Source organism: Amia ocellicauda, chromosome 14 (genome assembly GCF_036373705.1).
Source record: "Amia ocellicauda isolate fAmiCal2 chromosome 14, fAmiCal2.hap1, whole genome shotgun sequence".
Lineage (NCBI taxonomy): Eukaryota > Metazoa > Chordata > Actinopteri > Amiiformes > Amiidae > Amia > Amia ocellicauda.
In genome coordinates this window covers 6,784,816-6,801,410 of record NC_089863.1, presented here as the reverse complement: position 1 = coordinate 6,801,410, position 16,595 = coordinate 6,784,816, and the positions used below count along the sequence as shown (strand labels likewise).

The 16,595-nt window shown below is 48.8% G+C and overlaps 1 protein-coding gene across 1 annotated transcript in view; it reads right to left on the bottom strand.

Annotated features, from left to right (window-relative positions):
* The window catches only part of zanl (zonadhesin, like), a 48,101-nt gene extending 34,583 nt beyond the window's left edge, over nt 1-13,518 (bottom strand). Inside the window, exons 1-29 of the mRNA XM_066722717.1 lie at nt 13,387-13,518; nt 12,360-12,406; nt 11,729-11,875; nt 10,667-10,935; nt 10,398-10,482; nt 9,870-10,019; nt 9,576-9,740; nt 9,345-9,442; nt 8,490-8,568; nt 8,150-8,293; nt 7,617-7,810; nt 7,343-7,484; nt 6,827-7,077; nt 6,501-6,649; nt 6,093-6,221; nt 5,723-5,861; nt 5,372-5,513; nt 4,921-5,117; nt 4,497-4,635; nt 4,229-4,345; nt 3,869-3,993; nt 3,458-3,603; nt 2,386-2,529; nt 2,132-2,239; nt 1,786-1,955; nt 1,296-1,498; nt 981-1,122; nt 581-667; nt 43-236 (exon numbers count right to left, since the gene is read on the bottom strand). Coding sequence (XP_066578814.1) covers nt 43-236; nt 581-667; nt 981-1,122; nt 1,296-1,498; nt 1,786-1,955; nt 2,132-2,239; nt 2,386-2,529; nt 3,458-3,603; nt 3,869-3,993; nt 4,229-4,345; nt 4,497-4,635; nt 4,921-5,117; nt 5,372-5,513; nt 5,723-5,861; nt 6,093-6,221; nt 6,501-6,649; nt 6,827-7,077; nt 7,343-7,484; nt 7,617-7,810; nt 8,150-8,293; nt 8,490-8,568; nt 9,345-9,442; nt 9,576-9,740; nt 9,870-10,019; nt 10,398-10,482; nt 10,667-10,935; nt 11,729-11,875; nt 12,360-12,406; nt 13,387-13,472 — 4,188 coding nt within the window. The 5' untranslated portion in view covers nt 13,473-13,518. The remainder of the gene's footprint in view (nt 1-42; nt 237-580; nt 668-980; nt 1,123-1,295; nt 1,499-1,785; nt 1,956-2,131; nt 2,240-2,385; nt 2,530-3,457; nt 3,604-3,868; nt 3,994-4,228; nt 4,346-4,496; nt 4,636-4,920; nt 5,118-5,371; nt 5,514-5,722; nt 5,862-6,092; nt 6,222-6,500; nt 6,650-6,826; nt 7,078-7,342; nt 7,485-7,616; nt 7,811-8,149; nt 8,294-8,489; nt 8,569-9,344; nt 9,443-9,575; nt 9,741-9,869; nt 10,020-10,397; nt 10,483-10,666; nt 10,936-11,728; nt 11,876-12,359; nt 12,407-13,386) is intronic.
* Nucleotides 13,519-16,595: the final 3,077 nt, after the last annotated feature.

The following is a 16,595-nucleotide window of genomic DNA, read 5'->3' as shown; positions in this document are numbered from 1 at the left end:
CTTTAAGGGCACCGAGCCGCCCCTCTCCCTGCCTCCTCCTACCTCATAGTAGTTGTGGTGTTGGTCCAGGCAGCCGCACTGGTGGACGGGCACGCAGTGGCGCCCGTGGTACACATAGCCAGGGTCGCAGTGGCAGCCGGTGATGCAGGAGCCGGTGCAGTTGGTGGAGGGGGCCTGGCAGGAGGGCAGGCAGGGGCGTCCGCACACCTCATAGTGTGAGTTAGGAGGACATTGCACTGCAAGACACACACACACACACTGCATCAGCCATTTCACCTCCACAAGTGTGCTGTGCGCCACAATGGGCAATGCCTGTGGTGGGCAGTTATATCACTGAGAACTGGGATGATGGTGTCAACAGTCAGGGCTGGAGACCCAGCTGGACTGGACTGAATAGTGTCTCTCCAGGGCTAATTCTAATTAAAACTACAACTTTATCTCCCCGCTTGGAGCCAGTAAGTCACACTGAGCAGACGTCTACACTGTCTGACTAGAAGCAGCAGGAGAAGTTCTCAGCATTTCATAAGTCAAGTGGCTCTAAGTTCTGGTCTTGGAGCCGTACAATACGGGCTGCTCTTACCTGGGGGTTTACTAGTGGTTGTAGTGGAGGGTTTGGCTGTAGACACAGTCGATGTTGTGGTAGGTTTGGTTGTTGTAGATGGTGAAGCTGTTTTAAAAGAAACCGGGAGATGTTTGGTTAGCATTTCAGAGCTGGGTTGGACAGAAAAACAGAATGACTGTTTTAACTCCACACTGATCTATTCAGTTAGGCCCGTCTGCTGTCCAGACTTTCAGCTCCTTAAACTCAGACAATCAATTGCATAAACCATACATGCAAAAGTATTAGATTTTGCAGGTTTTGTGCATAACTAGAGGTGCACAAGATGTATAACCCTGATCGTGGGTGGCCTATCGTGGGTGGGTCTGTGTAATCTCCAGTCGAGTCCAGGTCAGTCCAGTCCAGTCCAGTCCAGTCTTACCCGGCCCGTGGCAGCCATACTCCCCATCCTGCAGCTGGCAGCTCTCAGTGGGGGAGCAGATGGTGTTCTGGCAGCGGATCACCCCCTCACCCTGACACACACAGCGTTGCCCACAGCCTGGCAGGTACCAGCTCTCATTCACCTGCAACACACAGAGACACAGTCACACACACACAAACACAGACACAGTCAGACACACGCACAAACGTCTGTATGGAGATCAGGTTCTGCTCAGAGCTCCAGACAGGGCAGTATGGGGGTCAGGTCATTGACTGGTCCTGGGGACAGGCTATTTATCGGCTCTTGGGGACTCACAGGGTGGTAGGAGCCTTGGGGGTCAAGGCAGCCGCAGTCTCTCAGGGCCACACACTGCCCGTCGCTCTGCACGAAGCCAGGGTCACACTGGCACCCCTCTACACAGCCCGGCTGGCATCCCCCAGGCAGAGAGGGGGCCACACAGCTCTCTGGGCACACGCTGGCACACAGGCTGTAGTGACTGTTAGGGGGGCAGGAGAGGGCTGTCAGGAGGGAAATAGAGAGAGAGAGAGAGAGAGAGAGAGAGAGAATGTTGGCTATTACTATACTTTCCTGGAGCAGATTGAACAGTAATTTACTATAGAAGGCCTTCAATACCAAAACAAATGGCCACACCACAGCACATGATAGTTGTTATGTCTCCCTGAGAGCAGCCCCACGGAGGACACGCCCCCGGTACCCACGAGGTCCGCCATCTTAAGTGCCACCTTGACTCAAGGAGCTGAGAAGGATCGGGAGGAGAACAGAGAGAAGCTGGCTGGATACTCACGGCAAAAGTCTGGCGCCCTCCACTGGTGCACTGGTGCCCCTGCAGCCAGGCAGGCGTCCGTGTAGGCCTGCAGCTGGTCACACAGCGTCTGCTGCAGCCCCTCGTAGCGGCACATGTCATAGACGCAGTTCAGGAAATAGGGCCTGGGGTCCACCACCGCGATACAGTCCCTATAGGAGAGAGACAGCGGACTCCAATGGGGTTCTGTGATTGTGCGCTTAGTGCGTCACAGTCTCTCCATGTGTCTCAGTGCATCACAGTCTCTCAGTGTGTCTCAGTGCGTCTCAGTCTCTCAGTGTGTCTGTGTGTGTCACAGTCTCTCAGTGTGTCTCAGTGCGCTGTTTACCTGAATGGCCCGTGTGAGTCAGTCAGTCTGCCACAGTTCTCTGGTTTGGACACCTCGGCCTCCATGTCTTTATCACAGGGGGGGACTGTCCCGTTGTCAGGGTGACACCTATGGAGAGACAGACAGGCAGACAGACAGAGAGGCAATCAGACACACAGCTAACTCCTCTCAAACACATTGAATTTTACTAATGTACCTATTTTAACTCATTTATTTACTATTTTTCAGTGCTCATCTCTGCCCCCCAGACTCACGATTCATCCTCGTCTTCCGGCGTCTGCCAGCTGTTCCCGAAGTCGTCTGATCCCCCCGCCTGGCTGCCATTGGGGCGAGTGAAGTCGTTGCCAGGGTCCTTGTCATAGTTGCCACACAGTCCGCACATCTGGCCAGAGTAGGTGCTGAGAGAGAGAGAGATGGAGGGGAGAGGAAGTCTATAAGTGGCAGAAGACACAGTGCGGCACAAACACTGATCTATATGAATGTGTGACAGGGATATTGAGATGCTTTTGAAAATAAACTGTGATACAGCTCAGTAAGAGTGCAGTCTTACAGTTAAAGTCCATGCAAAGCAATATTATTTTTAATATATGGTGACAATATATGATCCATATATGATTAATATGCCTCAATTTCATTAATGTGGAAAATATTGTGGCTATGATTTATATATTTCTGTTGTATGTTGAATGTACAGGTCCACTCTCGTTTATCCGCCACATTTCATTTTCTGAAAATGTGGCGGATTTAACAAATTTGGCGGATTAATGAGAGTACATGCATTATGCTTGCATGTAATTTGTTAAGGGGGAGAGATAAAGGCACGGGAGAGAGAAGTGGAGAGGGAGAAGGCTATGTTGAGAGCCGTGCTGAGTGCTGCTTGAGAAGCAAGCAGAAGAAAAAGAATTGAATTCATTCTTGGCGATTTTTGGCGGCATTGCGAATTTGGCGCATAAATGAGAGTGCACCTGCATATGGTAGACATTGACTATAATATAATAAGATAATAAAAAGTAAATGTGTTGGTGACTAAAATATATTTCCTTCAGGCTGGGATCAGGGTGTGGGGCAATAAGACAGGGCTACTGACAAACTGCAGATGACACAATAAAGCGGGAAAGATGTCTGTCTGGAATATTCAAGATTCGAGAGCAAGAAGAAATATGTGAGGTTGGGGAGAGAGTGAAAGTGTTAAAATGGCAATGGGAATTACACGTTTGCAAGGACAGAGCAATGATGGACAGAGACGATCATATAGAAGATGAGAAGATGAAATAATGTGCATTGCAGGTGTAACGTGGAAAAGGGAAGACTGCTGTGCTGTCCAACCTGGGCACAGAGATGTGAGCGTAGTGGTTTCCATCCCATCGCACTGTGAGGCCAAAGGGGGTTGTTACAGTGACGTACTGCCCAGACAGAGACAGGGCCAGCCAGGGAGACGGGGAGTGAGGCAGGGCGACTCGCACACCATCCACCTGGGATAGAGAGAGATGGGGAGAGAGAGAGAATGAGATCCATAACACTCCATCAAAAAGTCTATAGCAATTCATAGACAGGCTGCCCACCATTAACAGACAGGGATTAGCAGCCTATAGTATAGGCATTGACAATATAGTTATTCACATTGTGGGCTCTTCCTTCACTAGGAAAACGGGTTAACTCGACCAATTTTCTGGCATTTGACCTCGACCTGTAACTGAGCAGGTGTCAGTGTGGTGTCAGCTGGTAGGAGGGACTGACCAAAGTGCGGCGGCTCTTCATCAGAGTGACCATGACTCCACTGACTGTGATGTAGATCTTGCGCAGGTAGGAGACGCCCCTCAGCCCTCTCTCTTCGTTCTTCCCCTCCACAGAGAACCAGGGACCTGAGACACACACACACACACACACACACACACACACACACACACACACACACACAGAGACACATATTTGTTAGAACCGAGACATGAACAAACTACCTCACACAACGGTGCCAGAGTGACGTGTGTCAGATGGGACCTGTATCTGTTCACCAATGGCACAGTGAGAGAGAACAGCCATTTATAAATGCGCCAGCACACAGACAGACGGGGGGCAGACGGGGGCAGGTGACAGTACCGGAGGTGTTGTGGCAGCTCCTGGCCAGGGTGTAGGTACAGGTGCCCATGAAACTGTACGACCGCCCGTCGAAGGTCCTGTAGTGAGGGTCTCCAGACACGACGCAGTCACTCGAACCTGCAGACAGAGCAGCGATACTAATATAAACTACACATATATTACACACACTGTGGAAGACACAAGGAAGCTGTAGACAGACAGGGAGGACAGAGAGGGACAGACACAGAGACAGACTCTACAGATACACAGGGCACCAGCAGTATCTTACCTGTGGGGTGGCATCCCAGCTCCCCCTCCTCCACTCCACACACCTCCTGACTGGAGCACTGCCAGGTCACACACACAACTGCCCCCCCCTCACAGCGGCATTTCTTCTGGCACCCGGGGGCAAAGAACTCCTCGCCAGGCTGAGAGAGAGAGAGAGAGAGAGAGAGAGAGAGAGAGAGAGAGTAAGTGTTTAATAAAGTTAAATGTTTTAGTAACATTGTAATAACTTATAACAATCCTGGCCACACAAATCTGTAGACTGGATAGAGTCCTTGAATCACTTAGTTATTAATGGACACCAAACGAGTATGTTGGGTTGAATGGCCTCCTCTCGTTTGTAAACTTTCTTATGTCCTTCTTATGTTCTTATGGCCTAACACTCTCAGACGTGCATCAGCTGGGGAGGGAGAGACAGCGCCCCCTACCTGGTAGTAGTTGCCGTCGTACTGACAGCCGCAGTTGTCCTTGGGCACACACACACCCCCACTGAGAGCATAGCCCAGGTCACACACACAGCCCTCCGCACAGGGGCCCTGGCACTGCCCTGGAGTGGGGGGGGCACAGGACTCAGGGCAAGGGGGTGCACAGGGCACATAGTGGCTGTTGGGTGGGCACCGCAGAGCTGAGGGGAGAGAGAGACAGAGAGAGACAGAGGGGTCACAAATACTGAAACGAAAACGAACACCCGAAACAAACGCCATCTGTGCTCATATATAATTCCTATTCTTATTGATCTCATGATTATATAATAGGGCAGACTGTACTTGCTTTAGTCAATCTATGTCAACATGCTACATATAACTGCATGTGTGTGCGTGTTCCTGTTCACAGTGTTCCTTCCTGTCCATGTGATTACATGCGTGTGCGAATACTCACGGCAAAACGTCTCGTTCCTCCAGGGCCCCACGGTCACGTTGCGCTCCTGACACTCGTTCACATACGCCTCCAGGGCCTCACACAGCGGGGTCTGCGCCCCCCCCAGCTCGCACACGTCAAACACGCAGTCCTCGAAGAAGTGCTGACGGGACACGGGGACATGGGACACGGTCATTCACTCTGATTGTCTTTATAGATTCAGCGCTGTGAACTCTACTGTAGAGCCCAGATCAGCAGCAGTGCTGTGTGAACTCTAGGGCTCAACCCATCACAACAGACACTCACATTAATGATCATTATTGTCAGAAGTACCTCTGACCAGGACTAGCACTGTTTCAGATCATAACTCACATTGGGGTTGACGCGAGGGTGACAGACAGCGAAGGGTCCCTTGGGGTCCAATAGCATCCCGCAGTAGGCGGGACTCTCGTACGCATCTTTTTCCTCATCAGGGCATTGTGGGATTGTCTCATTGTGAGTGGGGTAGCAGCTGGAGGACCAAAGTGACACAGACGTTCAACAGTTAGAGTGGAATGCACCTGTAGATTGTGTCCTATGGAAGCTGATGGATTTGGGGCTGTTTGGCACCAGAGGTTGGATCTATAAGTGGCCTTGCAAATGCACAGGGAACCAGTGTCACATCTGCGCATGTGTCTGCATGCCTGCGTGTCTGAGTGGTGGCGTGGGTTGGCGTGTTTGTGTGTGCGTGTGTTGAGCTCACTTGGGGTGCGTGTTCCAGCTGTTCCCAAAGTCATTGGGCTGGGTGACCAGTTGCCCGTCCGGAGTGCGGAAGTCATCTGCCGCGTTGCCATTGTAGTCGCCACACAGACCACACAGGGCGTCCTTGAAACTGCACAGAGAGACAGAGAGAGAGAGAGAGAGAGAGAGAGAGAGAGAGAGAGAGACAGTCAGTGACTCTGCTTTAGTCCAGTTGGAATGACTGTCCAGTTGACTGACTCATATCGATTGACAGTGTGACTGAGTGGCTGGCGATGCCTGTGTCTTATTAATGGCTTCACTGGCTGAAGAGTGAATGATGGACAGGCTGGCGACTGACTGCGCTCGACTGCTGACACAGTTACTGATTGACGGCCGAGTGCCAGTTTGATTGACAGCTGTGGTCACTCACTCGCTGATGACCTTGATGTCCATGTAGTGGTTGCCATCGTATCTGACTGTCAGGCCGAAGTCCGTCGCCACGGTGAAGTGTTGCCCGGACTGGTACACCCACACTCCGGGGGCGGGGCTGGCGGGCAGGTTCACCTTTGACCCGTTCACCTGGAGGGGGAGGGGACAAGCAGGTGTCAGGAGGTCACGGTACGCCCCCTATAAAACCCACTGGGGGTTGACATCTCACTCTGAGGACTGTAGAAGAGGTGTCTGTTAACCAGCACTGAGGAACTGTTAAGCAGCACTTAAACACAGCCATCGCCCACTCTGTCCACTGGCCCTCACCCTCACTGTCCCTCCCTTGAGCACCGAGATGACGAGGTTCTGCACGGGGAGGTGGACGTGGACGGCCTTGACGTAAGTGACGCTCATCTGGCCGAAGCGGTGCTCGTTGTCAGCGAACACAGAGAATGCTGGGAGCCGGCTGCTGTTGCAGGGCTGCGTGAGCAGGTAGCTGCAGTTGCCCATGAAGTTATAGTGGCGGCGGTCAAAGGTGGTGTAGTGAGGGTCACCGGACACGATGCAGGTGGAGGAGTCTTGGAGAAACACAGAGAGAGAGGGAGAAAATGAATGTCCTGAAACCTACAATGAGCTGGGAGAGAGGGAGGGAGATGAGCGAGAGAGGTGACAAGGAGAGAAAGAGAGACTCAGTGGCACTCCCTACCTACAGAGAGAGGAGTGGGAGAGACAGAGAGGGAGATGGGAGTCTGTTGGTATCGAGGCAGTGGACTCTACAGTCAGGACAGTTATCCACACAGCCCTGTCAAAGAGACAGAGAGAACTCGCAGTAGCGCCCCCTACCTTTGGGATAGCAGCCAGGCACCCCGTTGACATAGCGACACTCCTCGGTGGCTGTGCACTGGTTACTGACGCACTCTGTGCTGTAGTTGCCCAGGCATCGGCACATCTCCGAGCAACCCTCACCGAAGATGATCTGCCCGGGCTGAGAGAGAGAGACAGAGAGAGACAGAGAGAGAGAGAGAGAGACAGAGGAAGTTAACACCCATATCTCAGGTGGACAGCCCTTCAAGCCCTTTAAGGGCACCGAGCCGCCCCTCTCCCTGCCTCCTCCTACCTCATAGTAGTTGTGGTGTTGGTCCAGGCAGCCGCACTGGTGGACGGGCACGCAGTGGCGCCCGTGGTACACATAGCCAGGGTCGCAGTGGCAGCCAGTGATGCAGGAGCCGGTGCAGTTGGTGGAGGGGGCCTGGCAGGAGGGCAGGCAGGGGCGTCCGCACACCTCATAGTGTGAGTTAGGAGGACATTGCACTGCAAGACACACACACACACTGCATCAGCCATTTCACCTCCACAAGTGTGCTGTGCGCCACAATGGGCAATGCCTGTGGTGGGCAGTTATATCACTGAGAACTGGGATGATGGTGTCAACAGTCAGGGCTGGAGACCCAGCTGGACTGGACTGAATAGTGTCTCTCCAGAGCTAATTCTAATTAAAACTACAACTTTATCTCCCCGCTTGGAGCCAGTAAGTCACACTGAGCAGACGTCTACACTGTCTGACTGGGAGCAGGAGAAGTTCTCAGCGTTTCATAAGTCAAGTGACTCTCAGTGCTGGTCCTGGAGCCATACAATACGGGCTGCTCTTACCTGGGGGTTTACTAGTGGTTGTAGTGGAGGGTTTGGCTGTAGACACAGTCGATGCTGTAGTAGGTTTGGCTGTGGAAACAGTTGGAGCTGTAGTAGGTTTGGCTGTAGAGCCAGTCGTAGGTCTGGCTGTTGTAGATGGTGAAGCTGTTTTAAAAGAGACACAGAGATGTTTAACACTTATGGAATCTATCACAGAATAGCAAATATAAAAGTCCAGTCAAGAACAGCTGGTGCTCTGAACGCACACAGCTGCCCTGGATTCAGCAGCCATGACAGCAGGTAACACCGATTCACTCAAACCCAAATTAATTTGGTTACTGTTACTATGGTGCTCCAGTACCTGAACAGTGTGTGATGCAGACACTGTCCACCGCTAAGTCTGTCTTGTCCGTCTCTCCATAGACTCCCTGGATCACAAACTGAAAGGGAGAAGAGAATTAAGTCCACTTCATATTCACTGCTTAGCTGACACCCTTTAACAGGCTGTCACAAAACTCATTTCAGGAAACACAGTAAGAGTAAGAACAAGAAAATATACTATAGGGCTCTAATGGGGGCCAGTGCTGCCTGATGATAAAACAGAGATTTAATCGTATCTCCTTTCCACTCATATGTCGCTCTTTAACCTACAAAAAATCAGTCAGCTAGAATAATTCTGAATTCATAAACAGCCTATGGCACACTTTCTAAGTGTGTTGGTTGTGTTTTTTGTTCTTGATTTTCTTTTTTTTCAACTTGTCAATCGAATGCCAAGGGAGTCAAGATGGCAGCTAGCATGATTGCAGGGGGCGTGTCCTGTTGCTGGGAGTGACATCAAACAGACAGCAGAGTCCCCTTGTACCTGAATCAGCTGCCACTTTGAAAGGGAGGGCACTAGACATACGCTCTTGAAAACTTATCATGCTGTGATAATGGAAAATAGAATACAGTTTGCATATTATTTAAACAATTTACCCATATACACATTCATATATGACACAATATTTTGGGGGGTTTTCTGCAGTTTAAACAATGGCCCAAACATCATTAAAGTGTATCCCCTAAGTCTCCCATACCTCATTCTAACTGTGATGACAAGCTCCTACAGCTGAGAAGACTTTGGCCTTCCCATTCTCCAACAGAACGAAACCATTTATTGTCTAGAGTGATGTGATTGGCTAGTAGAGCTGCCAATCAGCTGGGACCAGCCACTCACCTGGATGTCTTTTGTCCCCATGTAACGGAGCTCCGCCTTCTTCCAGCCCTGCCCCTGGTTGCCTGTCAGAGTGAACAAGGGTCTTCCGAGGGTGCCGTCTGCATTTGAGGGAAGAGGACAAAAAGGAATATGGAATCACATATGAGCCAGATATGACAAAGTGGTGGCACAGTGTAAGGCCACTGGGAGCTAAAGCTGAGATGCGCTGGAGGGAGCAGTACTAGGGCTTACCGGGAGTGGTGGCGTAGGCATTGATCACCATAGTGCTGGAGGTGCCATACATGTAGTAGTAAAAAGAGAGCTGGAGGCAGCCTTTAGAGCGCACCACAGGGCTCCTCAGCTCTGCCTTGGCTCCTGGGACACTGAAGGAGGAATCCAGCAGCATGTACTGACCATCTAGACAGAGGGAGAGAGGGAGGGATGGGGCAGGGAGACCCAGAGAGTAAAATAATAAGATCTAGATGCATAGAGACACAGAGAGACCACAGAGACCATACACTCGCTCACACACACAGTCAGACTCACAGCCGGGTCTGGAGAAGTCATCCTCTGGCCCAGTCCCCTCAGTGTCACTTTGCCCAGCCCACTGCTCCCACCCAAAGATATCGGAGTCTTGGTCAGTGGTCCATCCGCAAAGATCCATAGATGTGTCAAAGTCACAGCCAGACAGACAGCCTGCAGACAGACAGACAGATAGACAGACAAGAGAGAAAGTGTCAGCTCAGGCCCTAGCACTATTTCTTTTTATTGACAAGTGGTTCTGCTCAACTGGTAACTATAAACTGAGGGACTGACTGTATGACTGACAGGGACACTAACTGACTGGCACACTGATTAACTGCCTGACTGACACTCTAACCAGTTGACTAACATATTGAGAGACTGCTACACTACCTTACCCCACTAACAACACTGACTTACTCATACGCTCAGACAATCACACTGTTTCAACACACTGACTAGCTGTGACCCAACTGACACACCAACCGGCTACTAAACCGACTTATAAGCTGATTCACTAGCGGGCTGCCAGACTGACACAATGAGGCGTACCGGGACAGGCTCCACTGCTGATGGTGATGTTGTCCAGCGCAGTGTCACATGACGCACTCATCCCACGCATGGCCTTGAACACCACCTGCAAGCCGAGGCAGAAACACACACAGAGACACACACACAGATAGACACAGACACACACAGACACACACATCCATGTTACTGTCTTCACACGGGAGGAGTGCTGTACAAAAGAAGAAGTAGGTAACGCTAGAAACAGAAGCAGTAGCAGCCCCAGCCCTATTCCTGCGCCCGGTCAGACTCACAGTGACTTGTTGCCCAGGGATGGTGGGCACCGTGACTGCACTGGCCAGCCAGGAGTGGCTCTGGGCGCCCATCTCCTCCCACAGGCGCTCCTGCTCCCCCCCTGGCCGCTGCACCAGCACCGCTAGGCTGTTCTGGGAGTCCAGCCCGTACATGTAGAACCAGAACTGCACGCACAGATCGCTGCCTGGTGCCAGCAGAACCGGGCTGAGAAACTGAGCCCCCTGGCCATTGGCCACGTTGTCGGCCTCCAGGTAGATGTAGTAGCCATCTGTGAGAGAGAGAGAGAGAGAGAGAGAGAGAGAGAGAGAGAGAGAGATGTAATTATTTGGCCTATTATTGGATAGCTCTAGTAGTATCAATATGTTGTCATGCAGTGCTGTTGAAATTGTGTACAGTGTAACTATACTAGTGCAATGCTGTTGAAATTGTGTTCAGTGTAACTATACTAGTGCAATGCTGTTGTAATTGTGTACAGTGTAGCTATACTAGTGCAATGCTGTTGTAATTGTGTTCAGTGTAGCTATACTAGTGCAATGCTGTTGAAATTGTGTACAGTGTAACTATACTATTGTGATGGTGTTGTAATTCTGTACACTGTAGCTATACTAGTGTAATGCTGATGAAAATTGTGTACAGTGTAGTTATACTAGTGCAATGCTGTTGTAATTGTGTACAGTGTAGCTATACTAGTGCAATGCTGTTGTAATTGTGTACAGTGTAGCTATACTAGTGCAATGCTGTTGTAATTGTGTACAGTGTAGCTATACTAGTGCAATGCTGTTGTAATTGTGTACAGTGTAGCTATACTAGTGCAATGCTGTTGAAACTGTGTACAGTGTAGCTATACTAGTGCAATGCTGTTGTAATTGTGTACAGTGTAGCTATACTAGTGCAATGCTGTTGAAATGTTGTACAGTGCAGCTATACTAGTACACTGGTGTTGTAATTGTTTAAAGTGTTATTATAACCCTGCACAGCTGTATTGCAGTGGCGAGAAAATGGGTTAGAGCAGTGTCCGGTGGCATCGTCAAGGTGGTCCTCTCCCAGCAGCCCTCACTCACCGCCGCTGGGGTAGTCTCCACTGGGACCGGTCCCATCGGTGGGGGTGGGGCCACGGTGCCGTATCCAATCACTGTGGTCGCCGCCCCCCTGCCGGAAGTCACAGAACGGGGAAGCGTCATCATTGAAGTCACAGGAAGTCAGGACCGCTGGAGAGAGAAAGAGAGAGAGAGAGGGAGTGAAGGTGAGTAACTGTGTTATTATTATTATGATTATTATTCATAATCAATAGTACTCAATCAGAACATGTACTGTAAGTCCTAATTGAAGTAATTGAAAGTACAAGGTGGGACAAAATAAAGTCCAGGATTCATTACAAGGTAGTTCAATCCTTATCCAAATTTATTTCAACAGGATTTTGTCAGGTTGAACAGGGCTGTTCTGCGGCTGTCCCAAGCATTCACTAAATTGGTCGTAGCTGTCTTTCCCCTGTTAGATGGGAATTAGCAGCCATCTTGGCTCTGATGAAACCACTCTTGAGTGTGCTTTAGCCAAGATGGCTGCACTTTCACTCCCTCAGGGTCAGAGGGAACTTGTGTAGAGAGGAATTTTTATGGAGCAGAGTGTCATAATGGCTTTTCCCAGTGAGCTACAGCAGCTGATAGGAGATAAGAGCAGGGGATTTCTACTCACTGCTGTCCTTGGGGTAGTCAACGTCTGTCTGTCCTTCATACTCATTTCTGTGGAGGAAAAAGACATAGATATGGCATGATATGAGTAAACTAGGCACCTCCTATGACAGAAGTAAACCAGCTCAGTATATCTCCAACCCGATGATATACAGCACCTATAGGAAGTATTCACCCCCCTCGGACATTTTTACATTTTGTTGTGTTACAATTGATGCATTTAAATTGGATTATTTTCCCTTTGATTTACGCAACTTACTCAACACTTTAAAGAGGCAAGAGAATTTGAATTGTGAACCGACAGTTCATGCAAAAAAATGTACGGGACCCTACCCTAGGTGATATAAAGCACAACCTGATCAAATATTAAGAAAAGAGCAAGATAGGGCCTTCATTTGACAAGGTCCATCCCACGATTACACTGTGATGTTTCTACAAGGTCCCCAACAAGACTAATCATCTATGACTCGCTCTCAACACTGTACACAACATTAGATAGGTGTACCCCATTATGTGCTACAATATATATATTATACACTATTTTAAATGTACTTGCTCTGTATGATGTCAAATGCAGATGTTTGTACTCTTCAGAAGCTTAGAAAGAACAGTTGACACAACAGAAGAACTCAGGACAATATTCCTCATTGCTCTCTGAGCCAGGGTGAACAAAATACATGAAAAATGAAAATTGAAACAATCATTTAAAGCGTCTAAAGGCAGTGAAGGTGCTTGAATTCTTGTCCTGAACAATAAAACAGTCAACAAAATGTATGTGTGCCTTCAGTTTAAATCTGTAGTTAAGTATATATTAATACAAAAAGGAAAGAAAGATTGTGTACATTCCTCAGTAACATAACTTACAGACTGGGCTATACAGACTAATCCACTTCCACTGTAAAACCTTAACCAGCTCGGTGCAGTACTTATAAACACATTTTTCTGCACTGGCTCAACTATAGCACCTGCCTGTAGGGCTGAAACTCTATTGCATGTTGTCCACAAATGGACCCCCTCGTGTTCCCCCATACCTGCGATTCCTGTTTCCCAGCGCTGAAAGACCACCACACATCCAGGCCAGAACCAATATCAGTCTGGGAGAGTCCCAGAGAATCATAGTGCCTACAGACCGAGTGAGTCAGGCGGGTCAGCAGAGAGGAGGCAGAGTGAAGGGAGAGGAATCGCAGGAGGGAGGCTTATATAGACTGCTGGGACTGGGTGTGTGTGGTGGGGTGGTGGGGTGGTGGAGTGGTTGGGTGGAGGGGGGGCACATCAGTCACTTATTATTTCTCTTTATAGATTATCAGTAACTGAGCAATAGGGCCAGTACGTGTCCACGTGTCACATGTGTGTGTGTTATTGTTGTGGTCGTTAAGGTGCATTGAGAGGAGCAGGGCTACTGTAGGGCCCAGATTGGAGCTGGCACCATCTGGACTGTAGTAAAGATTAGAGCTGGCGCTGTGTGGACAGTGCTATAGGGGCCAGATTGGAGCCAGCAACATCTGGACTGTGGCAGATTCTGCAGGGAGAGGCGTTCATAGACATCACTGTGCCAGCAGCTCTCTCTGGTGAACAAGGAAACCCATGCAGCCTTTTTGTGAGAACCTGCCCCCCACCAGTCACTCCCCCCGACTCATCAGAAACACGGCATGCAGTTCCTCTCTACTGAAGCCTCCCCCAGAGCTCATTATTCTCCCTGGACTTCAGCCCGTTTCCATCTGCAATCACGGCACAGACACACCTTGATTACAACAGCTGACACCCACTCTCACATATAGCATCATCCACTCTCCCCCTCCCTCTCCCTATCTCTCTCTCTCTCTCTCTCTCTGTCTCTCTCTCTGTCTCTCTCTCTCTCTCTTTGCCAATAGACACAACTTTAGTTTATGCCTTTAGTGGAGATTCCCTCCCCTTACTGTGCCATTGCTGACAACTGTGTCCACAAGGTCTCATCACCACAACACCAGCCCCCATCTCTCTCCTGCTTCCTCTATAGGCAGTGGTCCGCAGCTCCAGGACCAGGGCTGGAGACCCTGCTGGACTGGACTGGACTGTGTCTCTGCAGGAGCCAACCTGGTCAAGGATTTTCTTAATGTAAATTAATACCAGCGGGGATACAGTTAATCAAATATACAGTGCAACAAGGTACCCCATTAGACAGGATTCCCACACAATACCCTTACAGTGAGGGAAAAAAGTATTTGATCCCCTGCTGATTTTGTACGTTTGTCCACTGACAAAGAAATGATCAGTCTATAATTTTAATGGTAGGTGTATTTTAACAGTGAGAGACAGAATAACAACAAAAAAATCCAGAAAAACGCAAAAAAGTTATAAATTGATTTGCATGTTAATGAGGGAAATAAGTATTTGACCCCTTTGACTTAGTACTTGGTGGCAAAACCCTTGTTGGCAATCACAGAGGTCAGACGTTTCTTGTAGTTGGCCACCAGGTTTGCACACATCTCAGGAGGGATTTTGTCCCACTCCTCTTTACAGATCCTCTCCAAGTTATTAAGGTTTCGAGGCTGACGTTTGGCAACTCGAACCTTCAGCTCCCTCCTCAGATATTCTATGGGATTAAGGTCTGGAGACTGGCTAGGCCACTCCAGGACCTTAATGTGCTTCTTCTTGAGCCACTCCTTAGTTGCCTTGGCTGTGTGTTTTGGGTCATTGTCATGCTGGAATACCCATCCACGACCCATTTTCAATGCCCTGTCTGAGGGAAGGAGGTTCTCACCCAGGATATGACGGTACATGGCCCTGTCCATCGTCCCTTTGATGCGGTGCAGTTGTCCTGTCCCCTTAGCAGAAAAACACCCCCAAAGCATAATGTTTCCACCTCCATGTTTGACGGTGGGGATGGTGTTCTTGGGGTCATTCCTCCTCCTCCAAACACGGCGAGTTGAGTTGATGCCAAAGAGCTCGATTTTGGTCTCATCTGACCACAACACTTTCACCCAGTTCTCCTCTGAATCATTCAGATGTTCATTGGCAAACTTCAGACGGGCCTGTACATGTGCTTTCTTGAGCAGGGGGACCTTGCGGGCGCTGCAGGATTTCAGTCCTTCATGGTGTAGTGTGTTACCAATTGTTTTCTTGGTGACTATGGTCCCAGCTGCCTTGAGATCATTAACAAGATCCTCCCGTGTAGTTCTGGGCTGATTCCTCACCATTCTCATGATCATTAAAACTCCACGAGGTGAGATCTTGCATGGAGCCCCAGACCGAGGGAGACTGACAGTTATTTTGTGTTTCTTCCATTTGCGAATAATCACACCAACTGTTGTCACCTTCTCACCAAGCTGCTTGGCGATGGTCTTGTAGCCCATTCCAGCCTTGTGTAGGTCTACAATCTTGTCCCTGACATCCTTGGACAGCTCTTTGGTCTTGGCCATGGTGGAGAGTTTGGAATCTGATTGATTGATTGCTTCTGTGGACAGGTGTCTTTTATACAGGTAACCTGTATAAAATGTAGAACTTTTTTGAAATGTTTTGGATTTTTTTGTTGTTATTCTGTCTCTCACTGTTAAAATACACCTACCATTAAAATTATAGACTGATCATTTCTTTGTCAGTGGGCAAACGTACAAAATCAGCAGGGGATCAAATACTTTTTTCCCTCACTGTATATAAGGAACATGGTGCAGAATTAAGAGAGACATGAACCCGTGCTGCTAGTGATTAGGTCTACATACAGTGGCCAATGTAAGTGATAGTAGTGAAGTTTATGTGATAACAGATTCCAGATGTGCTTGAATAGATAGCCTTCCCACCCCATCGTCGAGGCGTGCCGTACCAGACTTCTGTTTTGCGTTCTTGCCAGTTATGAGTGGAATGCTCAGGCTGCAGGGATCCTACGTCTCAGATTTATTTCTCCTTATCCTGCCAGGGAGGCCCCCTCTCTGGGTCAATGAGTAACGAGACAACGGGAGATAAGACAGGGATAAAATAATTAAGGAGCAGTAAACTATAATAATAATATCAATAAAAACAGATGAAATAAGGAAGGAGGATAGAATGTTCCAGGATTTGTATTATGATGAGAAGAAAGAAGAAAGAAAGAAAGAAAGAAAGAAAGAAAGAAAGAAAGAAAGAAAGAAAGAAAGAAAGAAAACAAATGGAACAAAATCAAGAAAAATAAATTGTAGAGAAGATAGATTATTTGATTTTCAAAGGAAAGAAAATACAGAGAAGAGATTATTATTATTAATAGTAATAGTTATTATAATTATGAAAT